Source organism: Neophocaena asiaeorientalis, unplaced genomic scaffold (genome assembly GCF_003031525.2).
Source record: "Neophocaena asiaeorientalis asiaeorientalis breed wild unplaced genomic scaffold, Neophocaena_asiaeorientalis_V1.1 scaffold77, whole genome shotgun sequence".
Lineage (NCBI taxonomy): Eukaryota > Metazoa > Chordata > Mammalia > Artiodactyla > Phocoenidae > Neophocaena > Neophocaena asiaeorientalis.
This window is the reverse complement of record NW_020174645.1, coordinates 1,572,414-1,594,639: the sequence shown is the minus strand read 5'-3', so window position 1 is coordinate 1,594,639 and position 22,226 is coordinate 1,572,414. Positions and strand designations below refer to the sequence as shown.

Here is a 22,226-nt window from a genome sequence, read left to right as displayed (position 1 = left end):
AGAGGAAATTCCATCGTAACATGGAAAATTCGTACGCTGTTGTGAAACATATCACCACTGATCTAACAAAATGTCAAGAATTCTATTCAATGGATGGGCTCAATGAGGCAGTATTTCATAGATAAGAAAAGGGAGATAGGAAGACAGAAACTTGCCAAAGTTACTATGAGAAGAGGTGACAGCGACACGGGTTTTATTTCTTGGGAGTCTCGTTTATTTTCTCCTGTCATTTAGAAAGCTCCTAACATCATCCATCTACCACTTAGTCATACCATAGCTCTGCTTCTTCGACTTCCAGTTTGAAGATGAATGTATACAGGGTCACTGCATGAAGTACACCTTTACCATCCGTTCATGTGTGGGACTGATGTTGTACGTTTGCTCATCTTTAGGCACATAGATGTGCCTTATGTCCTGCATCTCTGTTCAGAGGGCAAGTGACGCTTCTGCATGTTCTTTCTGGCACAGTTCCACACTTAAACCCTGCTGGTTAACAAGTACCGGACTCTTTCTAGCCGTGTGACTTTCAGTAGCTTATTGTCTTTCCATGAGTCTCAGTTTTCCCATCTGAAGAATGGCCATGATGCCTCTCATGTTTTTGTGAAGCTTCAATAAGAAGTTCTATAAAGAGCCTACCTGGTGAGTCAGGTAACAAAACACAAGAACTCCCTAGATAATCAATAAATGAGACAGTCTCTTTTTTTTGCAGGATTGAGCCCTTTTCTCAGTAATGTATGCTTATTATGAGTCCCCAACTTCATTACCACAAAGGGAATTTCTTTCAATTAAGGACAGAATTTTCTAGTAAGACATGGGCCCTGGGTTCCATCACTCTACCTGGATTCACAGACCGGGAGGTTAACTTTGCCACCTGTCTTGTATCTCGGAAATGAGTTCAAACTTTTCCTATGTTTTTAAAAGATGAATCTGTTATACACAGTAAGAGGTAGGTAATACCTAACCCGCTTATATCCGTTCAAAGAATTAACTGGCTAGTCACACATATTTTCAAAGTGGAGAAAGGCAAGATTTATGGATAGAACTCTCAGATCTCTGGTAACATGCTTAGCAAAATCCTTTTCTTAATTACTCCATTGCTTTTCCATATGTTATCTTATTAGACTTGCATATAACTACAAATTCATAAGGACTGATAGCCTCCATTTCCATTTTAAAATGTCAGGCAAACAGACCTGCATGGAACACAGGAGCAGATTAAATGCTTCCTGTCCCACAGTTTGTTGCTGACACGTTTAAGAAAAATAAGTTCTGTTAAAAACATCACTTTGAACTGTAAGTACTACATCCCTCAGGTAGTAATTCTGAAGAATTCTGCTGCAGGGCCGTCGTTCTGCTGCTTTACGGTACAGCTGCCTTTTTAGACGAGGCATAAAAAAGTCCCTTCTCCCTGTTACTGTTAATATTTCTCATGTTTTTACAATTAAAAAAGCTTACAGAGTAACTTATTCCATCTTTTCTGATCTAGCCATGATACTCTCTGACACATACGATCATTCTATTAGTAGAAAAATGGATACACACGCACTTGCTACGGCCTTGGGGATGAACACCAAGCTTTGTGAACACATTCCAAACAGAGAAATTAACAGACAAACACAATCTAGCCTTAGATGAATTAATCAACCAAAGACTCACCACCGGCGAGCCACCGAGAATTAAACGGATTCTGAAGGAGAGGGCTGATTCTTTCGGAAAATGTGATTAGAATTAGTTTGGACTTGAGTTTCAGATTGTCCAATTACTCTGTTTCATGTTTGTTAAAATCTCTTTTAGTGGGAAATTCACAGGTTATAAAAAAACACACTTCAAGGCTTTAAACCCTGGCTGACACTCAATCTTCAGCTTTTAATATCACCAAGCATTTCAGATCAGCTATGGACGATGAGCTATAGCAGGGCCAATATGTTGGCTTCAGTAAGGACCACGGTACCATTGGTGATATTCCGAAGGTGGGAAGTAATTTGTTTCCTACTGTACACAGGTGTGTTTTGCTAATGAAGGAGGGGTTCTTTCTTCACATGTCTGTTATTTTGAGTTTTCAATCACCTTTTCTATAGGAAGTGTTTGACTGTTTTTGTTGGAGGTTTTAAGGTTCGTTTTGTACGTGATATGGAAAGGTAATTAACTCCTTTCACCCAAAACCCTATGCAATCATATCTGTCCTGTATTTTTCTGCCAGGGATTTTCTAGGCAACTGTCATGTAATTTCATGCTTCCATTCTTCCTTCCCTCCTTACTATCAGAAACCTGGTTTTATTCAAATATCCATCCTCACTTACAGCCTGTGGATTCGGAGAATGCTGACACTACCTGCCCTCTTAACCGAGAATGTCAATACTATCCCCTCGGCTATGATGAGTTTAGGAAGCCAGCCTCAGACTTTTCAGGGTATCTGGTGACTGTTTAGGGGCAGGTGATGGCTTAATCTGGAATGAGCTGACCAAGAGGAAGGACTTCCGTTTGATAGTTGGAGGACAGCTGTTCTTTCTGTGGCTGGATCCCTTCGCTCCAGTGGTTTGGTGATAACCACGAAGGGAGTGTGGAGGACAGGATCCCGCAACAGCCGAGCAGGACTGAGAGGATTACAGCGAAACAGGGTTGGCACCTGGACTGGCCACCCCAGACACTGCCCCTCGAAACTCCTTAGAGTGTGGCACGAGAAGTCTGCTCGTTGGGTCTGCATGCTTGAAGTGGGCCCCCTGTTTCTTGCATTCTGAAAGTGTCTCAACTGATAACACACTGACACCTGATAAATTCCATAATAAGATCCTTAGGTATCCCACAAGCTAAAGGCCCAGGAGAGCTGGCAGTGTAAGTCCAGGCTGAGTCTGAAGGTCTGAGAAACAGGGGAGCTGCTGGTACAAATCCCAGTCTGAAAGCAGGACAGGATGAGATGAGACGTCCCATCGCCGGGAGGGAAAAAAGGGACAAATTTCTTCCTTTTCTTAGTTTGTAATGTAGTATTAATATAGTATAATATAGCATACCATTAAGAAAAGGAGAATAATAATAGATAATTATATAATATATATCCCTCCTCATCTGTCTGTCTCTCTGTCTAGATATATATATAGATGTAGAGATAGATATATCTATGTCCCTATCTATCTATCTATCTGCTATTGATTCTGTTTCTCTGGAGAACCCTGACTAATACAGGAGGAGAGAAAGGAATAGGGGAGAGAGAAGAGGAGGGGAGAAAAAGAGGAAAAGATAGTCTCCTCCACCAAAGTAAGAGTAGGGAAGTGATGTCTTCTGCATTTGCATTCATTACCTCCTCTCTGAAGCAAAAGAGAAATTGCATTTAAGGATAAATCAATCACTTTTGCTTAGGCTACATTTAAGGGATAACTGAGCCACACAACTGAAAAGACTGGTTTATACTAACGGAGATGGCAGATTTTTTTTTTTCTTATTTGCCCACATGGTAAAGCTCTAACTCTGCATTTACCATCCGTCACACAAAGATGAATAAAGAACTTGTGGAATTGTTACTTAAAAAGGAGTTTTCTTTAACTCTACACCAACTCAAATTTCAGCATCTATTGAAATTTCCACTGTTCTTAGCATCTGTCAAGAAAATAATGCTTTTTGTTGATAACTTCCCAGAGTTAAAGAAGACTGGGAAAATATTTCAGTCCCACATGAGACAACCACTACTTTGTGAAAACACATACTTTAATGTGCTATTGGAAAAATATTTTCCAAAAGTTTAATATATTTTTTCTCATTATGACTCTGCCACGCAATTACCAACATGTCTGTATTTAGATTTTTCATGTTTTGTATGAAATGAGATTTCTCCGCTTTCCCGTATGCTTTACAGCCAACACTGGTGAATGCTGAATGGCTTCTTATCTAAGACAAACATGGTCTAAAAGAAAGAAAATAAGGTTCCCTGGAGACTCTCTTATTTGGGGCTGTTTTTCACATGCTGTTCTATTACGTGACATCTGCATTAAAAAATTTTTTTAAACATTGTTATTGGAGTATAATTGCTTTACAGTGGTGTGTTCGTTGCTGCTGTATAACAAAGTGAATCAGCTATGCGTATACATATATCCCCATATCCCCTCCCTCTTGCGTCTCCCTCCCACCCTCCCTATCCCACCCCTCTAGGTGGTCACAAAGCACCGAGCTGATCTCCCTGTGCTATGCGGCTGCTTCCCACTAGCTATCTGTTTTACGTTTGGTAGTGTATATATGTCCATGCCACTCTCACTTCGTCCCAGCTTACCCTTCCCTCTCCCCAGGTCCTCAGTCCGTTCTCTACATCTGCATTTTTATCCCTGTCCTGCCCCTAGGTTCTTCAAAAAGAATAAAATACCTAAGAATAAACCTACCTAAGGAGACAAAAGACCTGTATGCAGAAAACTATAAGACACTGATGAAAGAAATTAAAGATGATACGAACAGATGGAGAGATATACCATGTTCTTGGATTGGAAGAATCAACATTGTGAAAATGACTCTACTACCCAAAGCAATCTACAGATTCAGTGCAATCCCTATCAAACCAACAATGGCATTTTTCACAGAACTAGAACAAAAAAATCTCACAATTTGTATGGCAACATAAAAGACCCCGAATAGCCAAAGCAATCTTGAGAAAGAAAAACAGAGCTGGAGGAATCAGGCTCCCTGACTTCAGACTATATTACAAAGCTACAGTAATCAAGACAGTATGGTACTGGCACAAAAACAGAAATATAGATCAATGGAACAGGATAGAAAGCCCAGAGATAAACCCACGCACATATGGTCACCGTATCTTTGATAAAGGAGGAAAGAATATATATACAATGGAGAAGAGACAGCCTCTTCAATAAGAAACTGGACAGCTACATGTAAAAGGATGAAATTAGAACACTTCTTGACACCATACACAAAAATAAACTCAAAATGGATTAAAGACCTAAATGTAAGGCCAGACACTATAAAACCCTTAGAGGAAAACATAGGCAGAACACTCTATGACATATAAATCACAGCAAGATCCTTTGTGACGCACCTCCTAGAAAAATGGAAATAAAAACAAAAATAAACAAATGGGACCTAATGAAACTTAAAAGCTTTTGCACAGCAAAGGAAACCGTAAAAAAGACGAAAAGACAACCTTCAGAATGGGAGAAAATATTTGCAAATGAAGCAACTGACAAAGGATTAATCTCCAAAATATACAAGCAGCTCATGCAGCTCAATATCAAAAAAACAAATATCCCAATCCAAAAATGGGCAGAAGACCTAAACAGACATTTCTCCAGAGAAGATATACAGATGGCCAACAAACACAGGAAAGGATGCTCAACATCACTAATCATTAGAGAAATGCAAATCAAAACTACAATGAGGTATCACCTCACACCGGTCAGAATGGCCATCATCAAAAAATCTACAAACAATAAATGCTGGAGAGGGTGTGGAGAAAAGGGAACCCTCTTGCACTGCTGATGGGGATGTAAATTGATACAGCCACTATGGAGAACAGTATGGAGGTTCCTTAGAAAACTAAAAATAGAACTGCATCTGCATTTTAAAGTCTTGAGTTCTTACTAAAAAGACAACAAGTGCTTCACTCATGTCTTGACAATACTTTTGGATAGTGGAGTCACCAGGTTTTGTAGAAGCTATGTGGCCGGACATCTGAATTCTCAGTCTTGTCTAATGGGCTTGCAGGCTTCTTTGCAGAGCAAATCTGCAAAATCTATGAAAGTTCACCTCTACTGGGCAACATAAAGAGGCACAGTGGAATCCATTTGTGCTCCTTCCAGCATCCAGTTCTTTCCTCTCCCATTAACAGCCATAGATATTTCTTTGAGGAACCATTTCTCTTCCCCCTGGGTTTGGAAAAATGAACATGGGCAACCTGTATAGTCTTCAGCATTTTGCTACCAAGAGGGAATCAGCCTGAGGATGAATCTGGTTCCTGGATGGGAATATGGATGAGAGAATTTCCAGGAAGCAGACTCAAATCAAAATCAAAACAAAACAAACTCAAAACAAAATCAATCTATGATATGTTAGGTATCAAGAAATACCATGACGAGAAAGAAAATGAAGATAAGGGGGTCAGAGTGATTGAACATTCTCATTAGATAGGGTGGTCAGGGAAGGCTTTTCTGATGAAGTTGGATTTTACGGACCATGACCTTGACCACATGCTATGTAATGCCAAACTCTGACCCTGACATATAAGCCAGGTGGAGCTGGATGTTCTCTCAAAATTACGTGGATCCTGAGATCTTCCAAAATTTTGAGCTGGGTTTAGGTGGTCTCTCTTGTGAGAAAGATAAATTTCACAGATAGGAGAGACAACAGTGGCTTGGAAGTTGGCATAAATGTCTGAAAAGCCTATGGATCGTCCATGCAATCCCACTTTCTGAGCGGTGTTTTCACCTTCTGGTAATTGCTGCCAAGATTGCAGAGGTCTTGGAGACAGCCAGGCTTTGAGAAATAATTCAAGAGGCAAGGAATTGTCGGCTCTGAGATTCGGTGGCAAGCGCGCTCGTAAATCCATTACCACCTCTCTCCTTCCTGTACCACGTTCAACTCTTTGATGATGAGGTTAATTGAAAGGTTAATGGAAGGTGTACAGCCAACAAATTTTTAGATCATCCAGTGGATATCACCAAAGAGGAAGATGATGATGTTAACCAAACAGCATGAGGGATACTGAGGCAGCTTTAAGAAGAATAAACGTCCTGAGGGTGGGGGACCTCCCAGGACTCTGAAAAGATGTGAGACATTCATTTGACTGTAAGTGTCAAGAAGGGTTTGGTCAAGAGGGGAATTAACAAGCATGGGGCTGAGTTGTCAAACCTGAGATGTGGATCAAGGCTCAGACTCTCTGCTCTGGCTAGCCTGCATCTTGTGGAAACTCTCCACAGAGTGGAATACGATGGGAAATGCATCCCTCTTTACTGCAGAAAATACACATTTCTCATGCTAATGTTACCTTTTAAATTTGTTTCTATTTTTAGGGAAGGCTTCAGGCAAGGAGGTCAAGCTTTATAGCATGACTGGACCCCAGAAGGAGAAACTGAGACAAAGGTAAGAAGAGGCTATGTCTACATTAGACCAGGGATGGGCAAATTATGGCCTGCGAGCTGTAGTTTTTGTACAGCCTGCAGCTAAGAGCAGTTTTTATATTTGGGAGAAAAAAATAGTTTTTACATTTGGAAAAAAATCAAGAGAAGCATACTTTTTTTGGTGACACATGTACATTACATAAAATTCAAATTTCAGCACCCAGAAATAGTTCTACTGGAACTCAGCCACACCCATGTGCTTCTGTGTTATGGCTGCTTCTGAGCTACAAGAGTGGGGTTGCCTTGCTGTAACACAGACCGTATGGCCTGCAAACCTGAAAATATTTACTACCCATGCCCTCACAGAAAACACTTGCCAACGCCATTGTTTTCAGCCCTATTTGAGCTATTGCTCCTTTTATATAACAAATGAAGTATTTTATTTGTTATTATCCCGAAATAAGAACCATAGTGAATATAATCTATCAGCACACATGCTTCAAAAAATCAATATAATGTCTTAACTGAATTATAAAAGGAGAAATAAAAGCGAATCGTTTATAATAAAATAATATGTATTTCCATGCATGCATTTGTGGGCAGGAACTATACAATAAGACATAATGGTGCATCAGATACTTTCACCTAATCGTAGAAGAAGTGTGAATACAACAACGATCGGTGCATATGGACACAGATGCTTGTATTTGCAACACAAACCCCACAACTTGTACTGACCCTGTCCCTTATCCAGAATGTTGATTGACAGGAGCTGATGCCATTGGCAGAGCAACACAGCCACTGAGAGACTGTGGCCCATCAGGGAAGGAGGTAGGGGGACGCAAAACCCAACCTTTCTCTTCACCCAATATCTGATCTTCCATTGCCCTCCACTGACTGGACCCAACCGGAATCCAGTGGACAAAGCAGCTCACTGGAGGCAATCCATACAGGAAAGACTCCAGGGGCATAGCTCAGGGTGCAGAAGAGGGAGTGTGGGTCCACAGACCACGGGGCGAACGTGCAGACCACCACCTCAGAAAACAGCATGACAGCACCCTCAGCTTCCCAAGCCAAAACCTTAGCACTGTACCGCCCAACCTGATAGCCACCAGCTCATATGGCTATATAAATTTTAATTAATTCGATTACATAAAAATTCAGTTCCTCCGAGATATTAGCCACCCTTCCAGAGCTCAATAACCCCACGTGGCAATGGCCGCCACATTGGAAGGTTCAGATTTTAGAGCATTTGCATCACCTCAGAGAGTCCTACTGGACTGTACCGTCTAGTCTAGGCTCTTTCATCTCCCCCGTGCAAACACGCCCCTTGTCTATAAGCAGGTTCTGACGGCTATACTTAGAAAGGACATCCCGAGACCTTCCATTTGTCTTCAATATCACCATCATCCTAACCCAAGTTCTCATCTCTTTCCCCTTGGACCATTAAAGTAGCCTCCAATATGGTCTTTCCATTTCCATTGTTGCCCCCCCGCCCCAATTTGTTCTTCCCTTAGTGTTCAGTGTGATATTTTAAAAATAGATCATGAATCAGATGAGATTTAAACACAGTAAATCAGAGTCCTACTGCACACACCGTGGCTGATCGGGTACCTAATCCAGTGTCTGCCTGCTCTGACCTCATCTCCCCATCTCACTATTCCCCAGCTGCACTGGACGTTCTCCATTCTAAGGTACATCGAGCTGGCCCTGCTTTGGCATCCACTTCTCCTTCTGTCTGCAAAGCCAGCTCTTCTTGGATCTCCCCAAGCTGGATCCTTCTTCGCAGCTCAAATGCCACCTCTGCAGAGATGACTCCGTCTCAAAGAGCTCGCCCAGCCCGTCCCCGTTCTTCTCAACATCCTGTTCTATCTTCTTCCAAGCATAAGTCAGTTCTGAATCCATCTCTGCTCAATTATTTTTTTTTTAAATTAAACTATACTTGATTTACAAAGTTGTGTTAGTTTCAGGTATGCAGCAACATGACTGCTCTATACACATATATAGATTCTTTTCCATTATAGGTTATTACAAGATATGGAATATAGTTCCCCGTGCTGCACCGTAGGTGCCTGTCGTTTATCTGTTTTATATGTAGTAGTGTGTATCTGTTAATCCCAAACCCCTAATTTATTCCCCTCCCTTTCCCCTTTGGTAACCATAAGTTTGCTTTCTATGTCTGTGAGTCTGTTTCAGTTTTGTAAATAAGCTCATTTGCGTCATTTTTTTTTTAGATTCCACATATAGTGGATATACCCCTAATTTATTCCCCTCCCTTTCCCCTTTGGTAGCCATAAGTTTGCTTTCTATGTCTGTGAGTCTGTTTCAGTTTTGTAAATAAGCTCATTTGCGTCATTTTTTTTTAGATTCCACATATCAGTGATATTTGATATTTGTCTTTCTCTGTCTGACTGACTTCACTTCGTATGATCATCTCTAGGTCCATCCATGTTGCTGCAGATGGCATTATTTCATTCTTTTTATGGCTGAGTAATATTCCACTGTATACATGTGCCACGTCTTCTTTATCCACTCCTCTGTCGATGGACATTCAGGTCGCTTCCGTGTCTTGGCTGTTGTGAACAGTGCTGCTATGCACGTAGGGGTGCGTGGATCTTTTCAAATTAGAGTTTTCTCTGGATATATGCCCAGGAGTGGGATTGCTGGATCTTATGGTACATTTTTACTTATTTACCAGCCACCTCCCCTGAGCGGGATACGAGCTCTGTTATCCCCTCCACACAAAGGTCAATGCCCGGCACGTAGAGGGAACTCAGCGAATGTTTTGCGAATGGACTGCCTTTCTGTAGTGTCTACAAAATGAGTTACGTTATGAGCATTTGTTCACTGAGAGCAGTTGGTTGTCCAGTCTCTGGGGCTGTAATGACCACACAACAGACAACAATAGCAGTAAGCCTCCTGATTTGTTTTGTTTGTACCATGTACCTTTAAAAGCCCTGAGCTGCAGCCGCCGCTGTCTCATTATAAATCACCTCTGGAGAGGGCAGCTCATTAGGGAGCATCAAAGGCAGCCGAGTGGGCTGAAAAGAAAAGGCTGTGGCTTTATTCGTAATAAACAATTCATTTTCAGATGACTTTTCCTATTTCAGTACGACTTCTCAATTTCATACTTGTATGAGAGTGCTTTCTTGCATTCGCATTTTCCAAAGATCTTTTTGCACACTGAGCTGATCAACGGGCTTAACTCTGTTTTCACCTAACTTTGTTTTCGCGGTGCAGTGCACGGGTTGCGAGCACAGACTCTGGAGCTCGTCAGTCTAGAATCTACTTCCAGCTCAGCTTCTCAGCTGAATCACTCGGGGCCATTCTTCAAACACGTTGTGCTTTCATCCATCTGTGACATGGGGATAAGAGTAGTACCAGTATCAACAGGTCTCTGTTAGAACTGAATGAGTTAACCCCTATAAGGAGGTACCTAGAGCCATACCTGGTACATAATAAACAGTAGGTACCTGGTGTCATTATTACTGATGCAGTTTAGGGGGGTCACGGTGACTCAACAGAAACACAAAGTAAGAGTGCGTCTTGGAGCAGAGATTTTTCTCAAAGCCTGTTGCAGCATCTTAATTTGCACTTGGTTGAGAAAGTGTAAAAATGAAAGCAGTGCTGTGCTATTCCGTGTGACTGAATTTTCAAAAAGTCTTGAGGAAAACAACAGAGAGTATCTGGCATATTAATTAACAGGCTGACACAGGAAAAGGGTATCACGAAAAGTCAAAGAAAAAGGAGCCAAGAATCTGCTTTCATGCCAAAAATTACAAAAGAAACTTCATTATTGGAGCCAGAAAAGACAGTTTCCCACCATAATTTGGGAGCCTTTTCTCAAGTTCTGATCTCAGAAGGTGACTGTCATGGCCAACGACCTGTGCTAAGTTCACAAGTGATGCGGGATGAAGCAGCCAGTGTGACCCTATTCCACAGACCCGTATGTATTCCAGTGGGTGGTAAGACTGTTCTCTGGGCTTCTACTATGAGTTGTGCCATGCCTTCTGCCAGGTGTACAAACGGGAAGGGGACATAGTTTGATAACAATCACAGAGTTGGCAGGAGATAATTCAGGGAAGGCAGATGAGCCAGAAGATTTAAGTCCTGAGGGTTCTAACGATTAGGGGAGGATGCAGTGGATGAAAAGGCAGTTCATTTTATCTAACAAGAGAAATGTATTCAATTCAGGAAAGCTTATTGAAAATGCATTTATTTCATCAGAAGCTTTACAACAGTAAATTATATGGTTATGGACATGTGGGTGAGTTTTGTCTGTGAGGTTTACAGAAATAGAATTTCTACTGAATCCCAGATTTAGGAGGACATGCCCTGATCAGCAAGATTTAAGAAGATGCAAATAAGATGAGAAGGGAAGACGTTATTTGATGATTACTTTCTTGGAATCCCAAGAATTATAGAAGAAAGAACTCAAGACTCAATCACGTAAGTGAAGGGTCTGGTGAAGTCTTAACTGCATGGCTCCTACCTGCCATTGTCTGGGTTACAGAGGTCCTTAATGCAAGCTCATGAGAAGAAGGCATCTGAACTGGAAATAAATGGAAAGTCAGGAGTGGTGCACTGGAGTCTAGCTGCTTCTACTTTGGAAGTGGTACCTGGAGATCAGAAGGCTTTAGGTGTGGTTCAAACAATAAGGTGACATAAGGAAGGACTTGGAAGGTCAAATGGACACCCTGAGTTTAGGTCTTCCCAAGCATCTTGGGTATGGCTCTTGCCCATTTCGACTTCCGATGGTGTGATCTCAACGGGCAAAAAGAACTCAAGTGTTTTAATTCCCCAACTTGACTACTGTCCTTGATGTGAGCAAGGAAATCATGCGGTAGACAGAGCAGGAGAGCCAACGAGAATCATGTCTGGCTCTAAGGATCCAGGAGGACCCCCTGGAGGAGGTGGCATGGGTGGCGGGCTATACAGAGAATTCTGAGTTGTATCTGTGCTCCCATGAGTGTCACATTTGAGGAAAGGCTTACAATATATCAAATTTCACCTCACAAAGAGCACATGGCACGTATGACTCTTTGACCTTGCTTAAAAAGCTCTGTTGGTCTTCTCCAAGCAGCTGCAGGCCTGGGTCTGGGAGACACACCTGTACTCTTATAGCATCTTATGTAGACACCATGAAAGGCTGCCACCGCCAAGTCACTTTAGGGTGAGAGTCCTCCTTTGATTTTTTTCAAGGATGACCTGTCTGTCCAGACTGTATCTCCTGATTACATTTCATCTAAAGTCACAACTCAAGTCTAATCACTAAAATTCAGTGATCAAGGCTGAGACACAGCGAAATGAGAAACTCATCAGAAACCCAACACGGTAAAAGGGTGTGTCCTTACAAACCAGAGGAGAGCTGAGTCACACACATCCATCCCACACTTAGAACAGCTACCACAGTTACGGTACCTGAACAGCCACTGCCCAACAGGAATGAAGATAATGTTTGTTTTATTTTACAAGAAAGAGCACATGTTAATATGTTTGAAAGGATGTTCCACTAGCCAGTATGGCATTCAAAGTGATGAATATCAGTATCATTATGTCTGAATCCTGGCGGAAGCTCAAAACACTTATTTTAGTGGAAACTCAGGAGGCAGATGGGAGAGAAGAATAATGAAGAGCTTGAGAAACTGGGCACCCCCTGCCACCCCAGAAGGATGTGTTCCAACTCTTCTAAGAAATGCAAACATTGCTCTCCAGAATCTGACACTGACACGCAGTTACAGATATGCACTAATTAGATTAATGGTGGTACTCACTTAATGACCTTTTCCTCAGAATTTTCTCCCAAAGGACAAAAAAAAAAAAACAAACAACGATTTACCCACGACATAGTAAGGCATCATTTCCTGAACAGAAAAAAAGACTAATGTGATAAAGTCCTAGAAATACATGAACGGATTTAAAAAAAAAAAAGAAAATGTTTTAAGGCCATAGACATCAGGAAAAAATACGCAAAATATCGAGGAAGAAATAAATGTCTTTCGGAAAATGAGCTTTGAATGGAAAGGCTTAACTGCATCTCATCTCAAAGCTTTCCTGGAGATGGAATTATACATCCTACAAAGAACAGTGGGTCATGTGCTGACTCCCGAGTTGATCTCAAATCCTTAATAAGAGTACAAGGAGTCACAACTGCGTTTACTTTTCGCATTCTTTTCTGAAGATTATACTTCTACCTATTCAAATATGCTGTGTGCGGGTATTTTAATATTTGGAGGTTTCACGAGAACACATAAAACAGGCACGTTTTTTTCTTCTTGGTTATAACTGGGGGAGAGGAAGGAGGTCCATTATGGAAAAGATCAGTAGATTTGACTACATCAAAAGTAAACAAATACCTCCCCCCCAAACGTCTGCATGCTATTATATATACGATCTGCGACATCAGAAGGCAAACGGGAAATTGGGAGGAATATTTGCAGTATGTCGATCAAAAGGCTGGTATCACTAATACCCGGAAACTGAAAATAGAAGGTGGCTTCCAAGGGCTGGGAGTAGGGGGATGGGAACTAGTGTTGAGGGAATGTAGAGTTTCAGGGTTTTGCCAGATGAAAACATCCTGGAGATCCGTTGCACAGCAAGGTGAAAATATTTAACGGCAATACAGTGTACAGTTAAAAGGGATCGAGATGGTAAATTCAATGTTTTGTGTTTTTAAACAGCAATGAAAAAACTACTTTTTTTAATGACAAAGTAAGAAGGAGTTGCATTTCCAATAGGAAAAGAAAGTTGGCTCAGATCAAATGTTTAATAAGGAAATGTTTAAAATGTAAACAAAACAGGGCCAATCAAAGCCACACTGAGATATAAGTTTTGCTTAACAAATGGTCTACTTTATGATTTTAATATTCTGTGTTAGTGAAGTTGCAAGGGAATGGGTATCATTATACACAGCAAGTGGAAGAGTAACTTGCTTAAACTTCACACAAGGCGGTTTGGTGACCGTTATCAAAAAGATACTATAGTATTGCAAACCCTCTGATGCCCATCCTTTGATGCAAATGTATTTCTAAAGGTTTATCTCAGGAAATTAATCAGAGATGTGTGCAAAGATTAGAGGGCAAAAAGGTAAATCATAGGATATTTTATAATAGAAAATCCTTTAAACATTTCAAGTTTGTGTGTTGGTATCATGGAGATATACAGAACTTTGGGGTTGGGTCTAAAACTAGAACTTTTTTTTTGCCAGGGCCAATAACTTTTAATATATTTTAAACAAGTTGAACATAATACATTGAAAAATGCACAGATCGTAACTGTACATCTCCATGAATTCTCTCTCCTAAAGGTAGCCACTACCCTTAGCTTTATGGTTTAGTTTTGCCTGATTTTTGAACTTTATGTAAATACCACCACACAGCTTCTGCCCACCCCTGCTTCTTTTGTGTATTTTTTTAAATCGAAGTCTAGTTGATTTACAACGTTGTGTTAATTTCTTCTGTACCGCAAAGTGACTCAGTTTTATATATATATATATATATACATACTTTTTAAAAATATTCTTTTCCATGATGGTTCTTCTACGTCTGTGATTCTGTTTCTGTTTTGTAAATAAGTTCATTTGTGTCCTATTTTAGATTCCACATAGAAGTGATATCATGGTATTTGTCTTTCTCTGTCTGACTTACTTCACTTAGTATGATCATCTCTAGTTGCATCCGTGTTGCTGCAAATGGCATTATTCCATCCTTTTTTATGGCCGAGTAATATTCCATTGTGTATCTGTACCACATCTTCTTTATCCATTCCTCTGTCCGTGGACATTTAGGTTGTTTCCACGTCTTGGCTGTTGTGAGTAGCGCTGCTGTGGACACAGGGGTGCCCTCCCAAATCTGCTCTCAACGTAATGCTCTTCTAAAAAGATACATCAGTGCTGTGCTGAAAACCTTCCAGTGGCTTCCCATCACATTTAAAGATTCACCTCATTCTAGCTTACAAGCCCCTGTGGGACCCTGAGCTCAACTCAAAGTATTCTCTCCTCATGGACTTATCGTGGTCCAGGTGAGCTGGCCTTCCCTCTGCCTCGCTAACATTTCAAGAATGTGTAACACAGATGTGTAGATAAATAGATGCAATGATATCAGATGCCTTTCAAAATCTCTCAGCGAATGCATAATGAACAAAAACAAAGTAAAGAGGAAATAAAATGGCAAAAGGTCTGTTTATGGAAGGTAACCCCCCTAAAAATGGCAAAAGTCCTTTCACCAGTCAAGTCAAAGGTGAAATGAAGCAGCTTTCTCTGGAAAAGGGACTCAGCACTCCAAATACAAAAGACTGGGGGTCAGTACTCTGAAGACTTTACTCTTAGTTCCAGAGGAAGATCCTCAGATAGTATTAGTAAAAACTCATCAGACCAAACATGTGTGTTTTTTTTTTTTTTGTGGTGTGCGGGCCTCTCACTGTTGCGGCCTCTCCCGTTGCGGAGCACAGGTTCCAGACGCGCAGGCTCAGCGGCCATGGCTCACAGGCCCAGCTGCTCCGCAGCATGTGGGATCTTCCCGGACCGGGGCACGAACCCGCGTCCCCTGCATCGGCAGGCGGATTCTCAACCACTGCGCCACCAGGGAAGCCCAGACCAAACATGTTTTAATGCAATTTGTTCATTTCAGTTCAAGAATCAGTGAGCATCCCCCAATGTTCCTAGCAGCATTATTTACAATAGCAAAGACACAGAAACAACCTAAGTGTTCATCAACAGATGAGTAGATAAAGAAGATGTGGTACATATACACAATGGAATATGACTCAGACATAAAAAAGAACAAAATTTTGCCATTTGCAGCAACACGGACGGATGTGGAGGGCATTATGCTACATGAAATAAGTCGGACAGAGAAAGACAAATACTGTATGAAATCACTTATATGTGGAATCTAAAAAATACAACAAACTAGTGAATATAACAAAAAAGAAGCAGACTCACAGATATAGAGAACAACCTAGTGTTTGCCAGTAGGGAGAGGTGGGGCACAGGCAATATAGGGGAGGGGGTGGGAGGTACAAAATATTGGGTGTAAGACAGGCTCAAGGATGTGCTGTACAACACCGGGATATAGCCAATACTTTGTAATAACTGTAAATGAAAAGTAACCTTTTAAAATTGTATAAAAAAATCAGTGAGCATCTACACAGTTCCTAGCACTCTTCTTATCTTAGGATCATTCCCTTCCCTGAAAGAATTTACAACGTAATTGCCAAGGAATTATTTATCCTTTGCATTCTGTAACTAAGTGATCATAATAAAAGCAAACATTTACTGTATGTCTGACTATACTCCGTACTCTTCCAAGCCCTCCTGAATTATCATTTTATGCTTACATCAGCCTTATGAGTAAGTATCATCTCTCTCCACTTTATAGATGAGGAAACTGAGCCACAGTGATATTAGGCACTGTTGCATAGCTAGTAAGAGCAGACCAAGATTTAGTGTCTTATTTTGCTTCCCAGGAGGCCCAAAAAGATGAATACAGAATGGAAAACACTCAGGTGCCGGGATGAGGGACCTCTCTGAGCCTCAGTTTCCTCATGTGGAAATGGAGGAGGATTGTTTCAAATACTGCTCATTGCCTCAGAATATCTAATCTCCTCTTGTTCCCTTGTAATAACAAAACCTGAGTGATGTGCCATGCTAAAAAGTCAATTTACCAGCCTTCCTTCCAACTAAGTACGTCCATATGACCAAGTTCTGGCTAATTGGATATACCCAGAAATATTATGTTGGATTCTTGTGAAGACTTCTTGCAAGGGAAAAGGAACCGATATAGTTTGATTTGCATTCTTACTTTTTCTGGTAAGCAGAATATGGATATGCTGGCTGGCACTCCAGCAGCCATTTTGGACCATGAGGTAACCATGAGGATGGAATCTATACCCTTGACTGCTGAAGCAGAAATAAAGATGGAGCCTGAATCTCAGATAGCATGGGGAACCATACCAGCCCTAGACCATCAACCTTAGGAGTTCTTTTACATGAAAGAAGAAACCTACTTGTATTAAAGCCACTACTGGCCTGGGTAGAGTGGAGTGAGTGGGGTTTGTTAGGGTTACGGTAAGGGTTACGGTTAGGGCTTGTTCTTGGCCAAATGCAATTCCTAACTGATAAAAGGGTCAGCTAGGTCTTAGCTGAGATTCTTTCTAGCTCTGCCATTACACACACTTCTGTGATTACACGTATCATAGCCAGAAAGGTTGATGTAAGGTGAGAACGGTTTCAGAGACCAGCGGCGGACAGAGAAAGAGGCTCTTGTGAGCGTGGGGATTCCTGTGAGTTGTGAAGAATAAGGGGGTTTGGAACAGGTGGACAGTCCAGGCGGGAGAAATGCTGAGCGAGGGAACCAAGCACACCACCTGGTGCACAGCCAAGCAATGGAAGCCGCTCAGAGTCCACTAAAAGCTCATCAGACCAAAGGTGCTGAAAGGGAGCAAATTCAAATAATTACTTATTAGAGACAAATGGTCTCACCATCCCCAGTAATAGAACCACGAATAGCCTAAACGAAGGACTGCTGCTGTCACACATGAAATAATGTACCAGGGGAGGCTCGGTGCCTTTAAAATAAAAGAAATCGTTAATAAGAGCCCTGATCAACAGAAGGACCTCAACAACTTTGCGTTTCTTAATGAACAGTATAATGACTAACTTCTTGTCCCTAGGCAACTGTCCGCAGCACCTTGTCTTGAAAGACTGATTCCTGACGTCCTTTCACAACCACATAATAACACTTGTCAATAGTTCCTAATAGATGGTGAGGGGGAGACAGCAGGCTGTCAACGGATAGGTCAACCCATCCCTCACTTCCGACAGTAAAAATACCTTTGTATCAGGAGAAAGCTCAAATTACCGTCCGCAGACTCACAATCCCAAGGCATCTGAACTGGGAAAATTCCCATTAAGAAAATGTGTTATTCCTTTGCAGAGAGGGCCCGGGGAAAGGCGGGGCTAGAGAGGGCGTTAGTGTGCTTTGTTTAGGTGAACCTGGGTGATTAGTCTTCCCACAGGCAATGTATTCTGTTGCATAGCAACCAGGGGGCGGGTCCTTTCAAGGAGGAAAGCCCATCTCTGTTCGACAAATCCTAGGAAACACGTGGACAGACCTAGAGTCCTAAACCGTTTAGAGGCAGGTGACAAGTTATACATAGGTGGCCTGTGAATGAATTATAGTTAACTCTTTCTTAGATGGGCTTGATTAAAAAAAAATTAGTTCTAACAGGGACAAATTGCTGTTTCGCATTAAAACTATATTAACGGCTTCTCTTGAGAAGTCAGTAGATATTAAGAGTTCAGAATCCGGCTTGGTTTTCCTGCATGGCAAACATGGCAGGGCCTTTTCACTGGGTAGGTGTTTGGCAAGTCGCCTGCCACATTTCACTCAGATACTTGATCTGTCTGGTCTCTGCAGGTGTATGTGTTTGAGATCCTTGAACAGTCTCCAGTGTATCATACAAACATCTCGATTAAATCATTAATACTTTTCATATAATGGAAGACCCAAATCTAACTCCTGGATTTTGATTACTTTCTAAAGAATATTCTAAAGATACTATTTAGAAAAACATTTTTACAGAATCGGCGATTTGCAGTAACTTCATCATTCAGTTTCCCCCCACCCTGGTTCTGAGCTCACTGATATGTCCCCACTGTGTCTGGGTCACGGTGTGGTACCTTGCCTTTCCCAGAGGTCTGTATTAACAACCCAGGGCAGGGACATTCTTACCATGGCCAGTGGGATGACGCCAATCAAGTCCTTCTGGCTCACGTAGATCTTGGAGACGCCCAAGTCAGATGTGATGTCTCCTGGGTATTCAACCTGCCATGTAACAAGCTGTGTGGTTGGCGGGTCACTGGCCTCTTGGATTTCTACGTCGATCTGCATGACTTCATAGGAGGCGCCCTCCGCACTGGAAAGAAGGAGAGAACAACTTTGAGGACTGGGGTGGGCACCCTTGGCAGGCAATGGACTATTTCAATGTGTGTTCACATCACCCCTGCAAAGAGCTTGTCAGAAATGTGATCCCCAGCGTCCACTGACAGATGAATGGATCAAGAAGATGTGGTACATTTATACAATGGAATACTACTCAGCCATTAAAACAGAGTGAAATAATGCCATTTGCAGCAACATGGATGGACCTAGAGATGATCATACCAAGTGAAGGAAGCCAGAGAAAGACAAATGTCATATGATACCACTTATATGTGGAATCTAAAAAAATGATACAAATGAACTTGTTTACAAAACAGAAATAGACCCACAGACATAGGAAACAAACTTATGGTTACCAAAGGGGAAAGCAGGGATGGCAATGGAGGAATAAATTAGGAGGTTGGGATTAAAAGATACATACTACTATGTATAAGACAGATCAGCAACATGGATTAGCACGGGGAACTATATTCAATATCTTGTAATAACCTATCACGGAAAATAATCTGAAAAAGAATATATATGAATCCCTTTGCTCTACACCTGAAACTAACCCAACATTGTAAGTCAACTCTACTTCAATAAAAAAAGAAAGAAAGATAAAAAAGAAATTCGATCCCCAAAAGAACAAACAACCTTTAACAAGATTCACAGCCTTGGCCTGGCCTTAGACACCCTCACTCAAACTTCCCAACCCCTGTTTTCTGTGAGCCTCTCAGAGTCCCCAGGACAGGTGTTTGTGGATAATTACGGGAAATGCTGATTGAATTTCCTAAATGCTTTCTTCCCTGTGCTCCTTCTAGGAGGATGGAGGATAGGATTCTTTCCCTCACTCCCAGAAATCTCTTTGCTGCCTGTATCGGATTTTCCAAAGCCACGGTCCATTCAAGTTGGGTGCACAGAATTTTAAAGGACTTTGAGGGTGATGTGGCTTTGTTACCCAGTGGGGTCGAGAGAGAATTGCAGAGAATCAGAGCTGAGGCATGAACAGGAGAATGGGACCACAGGACCCACACGGATGAAAAAGGAGAAGTAGCCAGATGTTACCTGGATATAGGAGTCATTCTGACAATGATTAGTTTTTAGACAGTCTGGGTTTTCTAGAAACACGTATCCAGAAATGAATCCAAGTTAGAGTATCAGGATGATTTTTGCAGCTATTTTGGTTAGTTTAATTTACTGGCTACCCCTTCTTCTTTTTCATAGTCTGCTTTAAGAAAATGTGTGCTCTTCTAAGTGACAGGTTAAAAAAAAAAAAAAAAAAAGGCAGAGGTGGTGCCAGACACTCCCTGAGGGAAGAAGTGAAGAAATACAGGTGAGAATTCACCTGGGAGGCAGCAAGGAGAGATACTTTTTAACCCTTCGTGACCAAAGCCACTTCCACCTATCAGATCCTTCTCCAGAGATTGGAATTTCACATAATTGCAAAATGACCACTGAGTCTGCCATTTAGGAGGACAAGGTTTAGCCTTTTATGTACATATGACCAAGCTATTGAGACTTCTTTATCAAACCCACGCAAATGTATCAATAAGAAGCTCAGAGATAAATGGTGGTGATTTCGGGGAGCCTCCTTCTTAAAGTAAGGGATGAGGTGGGATACTGGGATATCAGGGATGACTAGGATAAGAGGAGAGAGGGAGGGAGGAAGGAAACAAGAGGAGGAGGAGGGCAAGAAACAGAGAAGGAAGATCAGAAGTGCTGCCCAAAGAGACCGCCCCGCCACAGAGGTTAAATTCCTGCACGAGCACTGATCCCTCACACAGAACAGTTAAGAATCTGCCTCCCAATGCAGGGGACATGGGTTCGAGCCCTGGTCCGGGAAGATCCCACATGCCGTGGAGCAACTAATAAGCCCGTGCTCCACAACGACTGAGCCTGCACTCTACAGCCCGCAAGCTGTCAAATTCTTCCCATTCCGCAAGACCCACGTAGAAGACAACATCAGCAATAATTTTTATTTTATTTTTTATTTTTTTGCGGTACGCAGGCCTCTCACCACTGTGGCCTCTCCCGCTGCGGAGCACAGGCTCCGGACGCGCAGGCTCAGCGGCCATGGCTCACGGGCCCAGCCGCTCCGCAGCATGTGGGATCTTCCCGGACCGGGGCACGAACCCGTGTCCCCTGCATCGGCAGGCGGACTCCCAACCACTGCGCCACCAGGGAAGCCCCGCAATAATTTTTAAAGTGCTCTATTTACTTCCTCTAATTTTATTCTTTCAGTAACCCTGCATGGTTGTCCTATCAAGTTTGATTTTCTCTTTTCCCTTAGATCCCTTGTCTGGCCAAGATGTAAAGGAAACAGTTTCTTTTGAGCTAACTTTCCTCTATCTGACGCGCTGATGAAAACACCCTACGTTGGGAATTCTTAACCTGGAGACCACAGCAAACTTTAGGAAGGTTGTGTATCCGGAAATGGTACACTTTTCTTAAATGATTCCTTAGCTTGCACGAGCTTCTCAATATTTCCGATGCAGGAGGGTCTGCACCAGGTTCCTGACAATTTCCTCTGTAAATTCTGCATATGGTGATCTAGCTTTAGAATAGCTCATCATGTGTGTCTTGTCGAGTCAGTGGAAATTTGAATTTTAATAACTTTTTGTAAATATTTAGCACTTGAGAGCTTCCAGAACGCTTGCATATTTGGCAATGTTTACCACTTCTTCATGTTTAACTGGAAAGCTAAGGACTGTACCTTTGCAGTTGGAGTGTGTGTTTTAGCCTGAAGCATCCTGAAAAGGGTAGCCATGCTTAGCCTGTGTGGCTAGCACAGAGGATAACGCCTGGTATCTGCTGTGTTATAGGAGATAAATAGAGTAGAATTAAGTAGAATTTTATATAACGTGTCTGCATATTTTACATGCGGTGGTTCTCCGCTTTACCTAGGCATTAGCGTGGCCTGGGCAGGGGGAACTTTCCTGGTGGTCCAGTGTTTAAGGCTTCCCACTTCCACTGCAGGGGGCACGGTTTGATGCCTGGCCAGGGAACTAAGATCCCGCATGCCACACGTCAAAAAAAACAAAAACCAAACAAACAAAAAATTGCCTGGGGGAATTTTACAAATAAACTAGTGGCCACAGGCACCACTCAGATTTCTGACTGCTCCCGAGTGGTGTCAGGCACCAGCTTTGTTTTATTTTCTCTGCTTTTCTTTTCTTTCTTCCCTTCCATTTTCCTTTCTTTCCCTCTTTCCTTCCTTCCTTCGTTCTTTTTCCTTCTTTCATTCTTCTTTCTT

At 41.9% G+C, this 22,226-nt stretch overlaps 1 protein-coding gene across 1 annotated transcript in view; it reads right to left on the bottom strand.

Moving 5' to 3' along the window:
* LOC112408739 (transmembrane protein 132D) overlaps positions 1-22,226 on the bottom strand; it is a 651,963-nt gene that overhangs the window by 187,266 nt on the left and 442,471 nt on the right. The window contains exon 4 of the mRNA XM_024758481.1: positions 18,782-18,965. Coding sequence (XP_024614249.1) covers positions 18,782-18,965 — 184 coding nt within the window. The remainder of the gene's footprint in view (positions 1-18,781; positions 18,966-22,226) is intronic.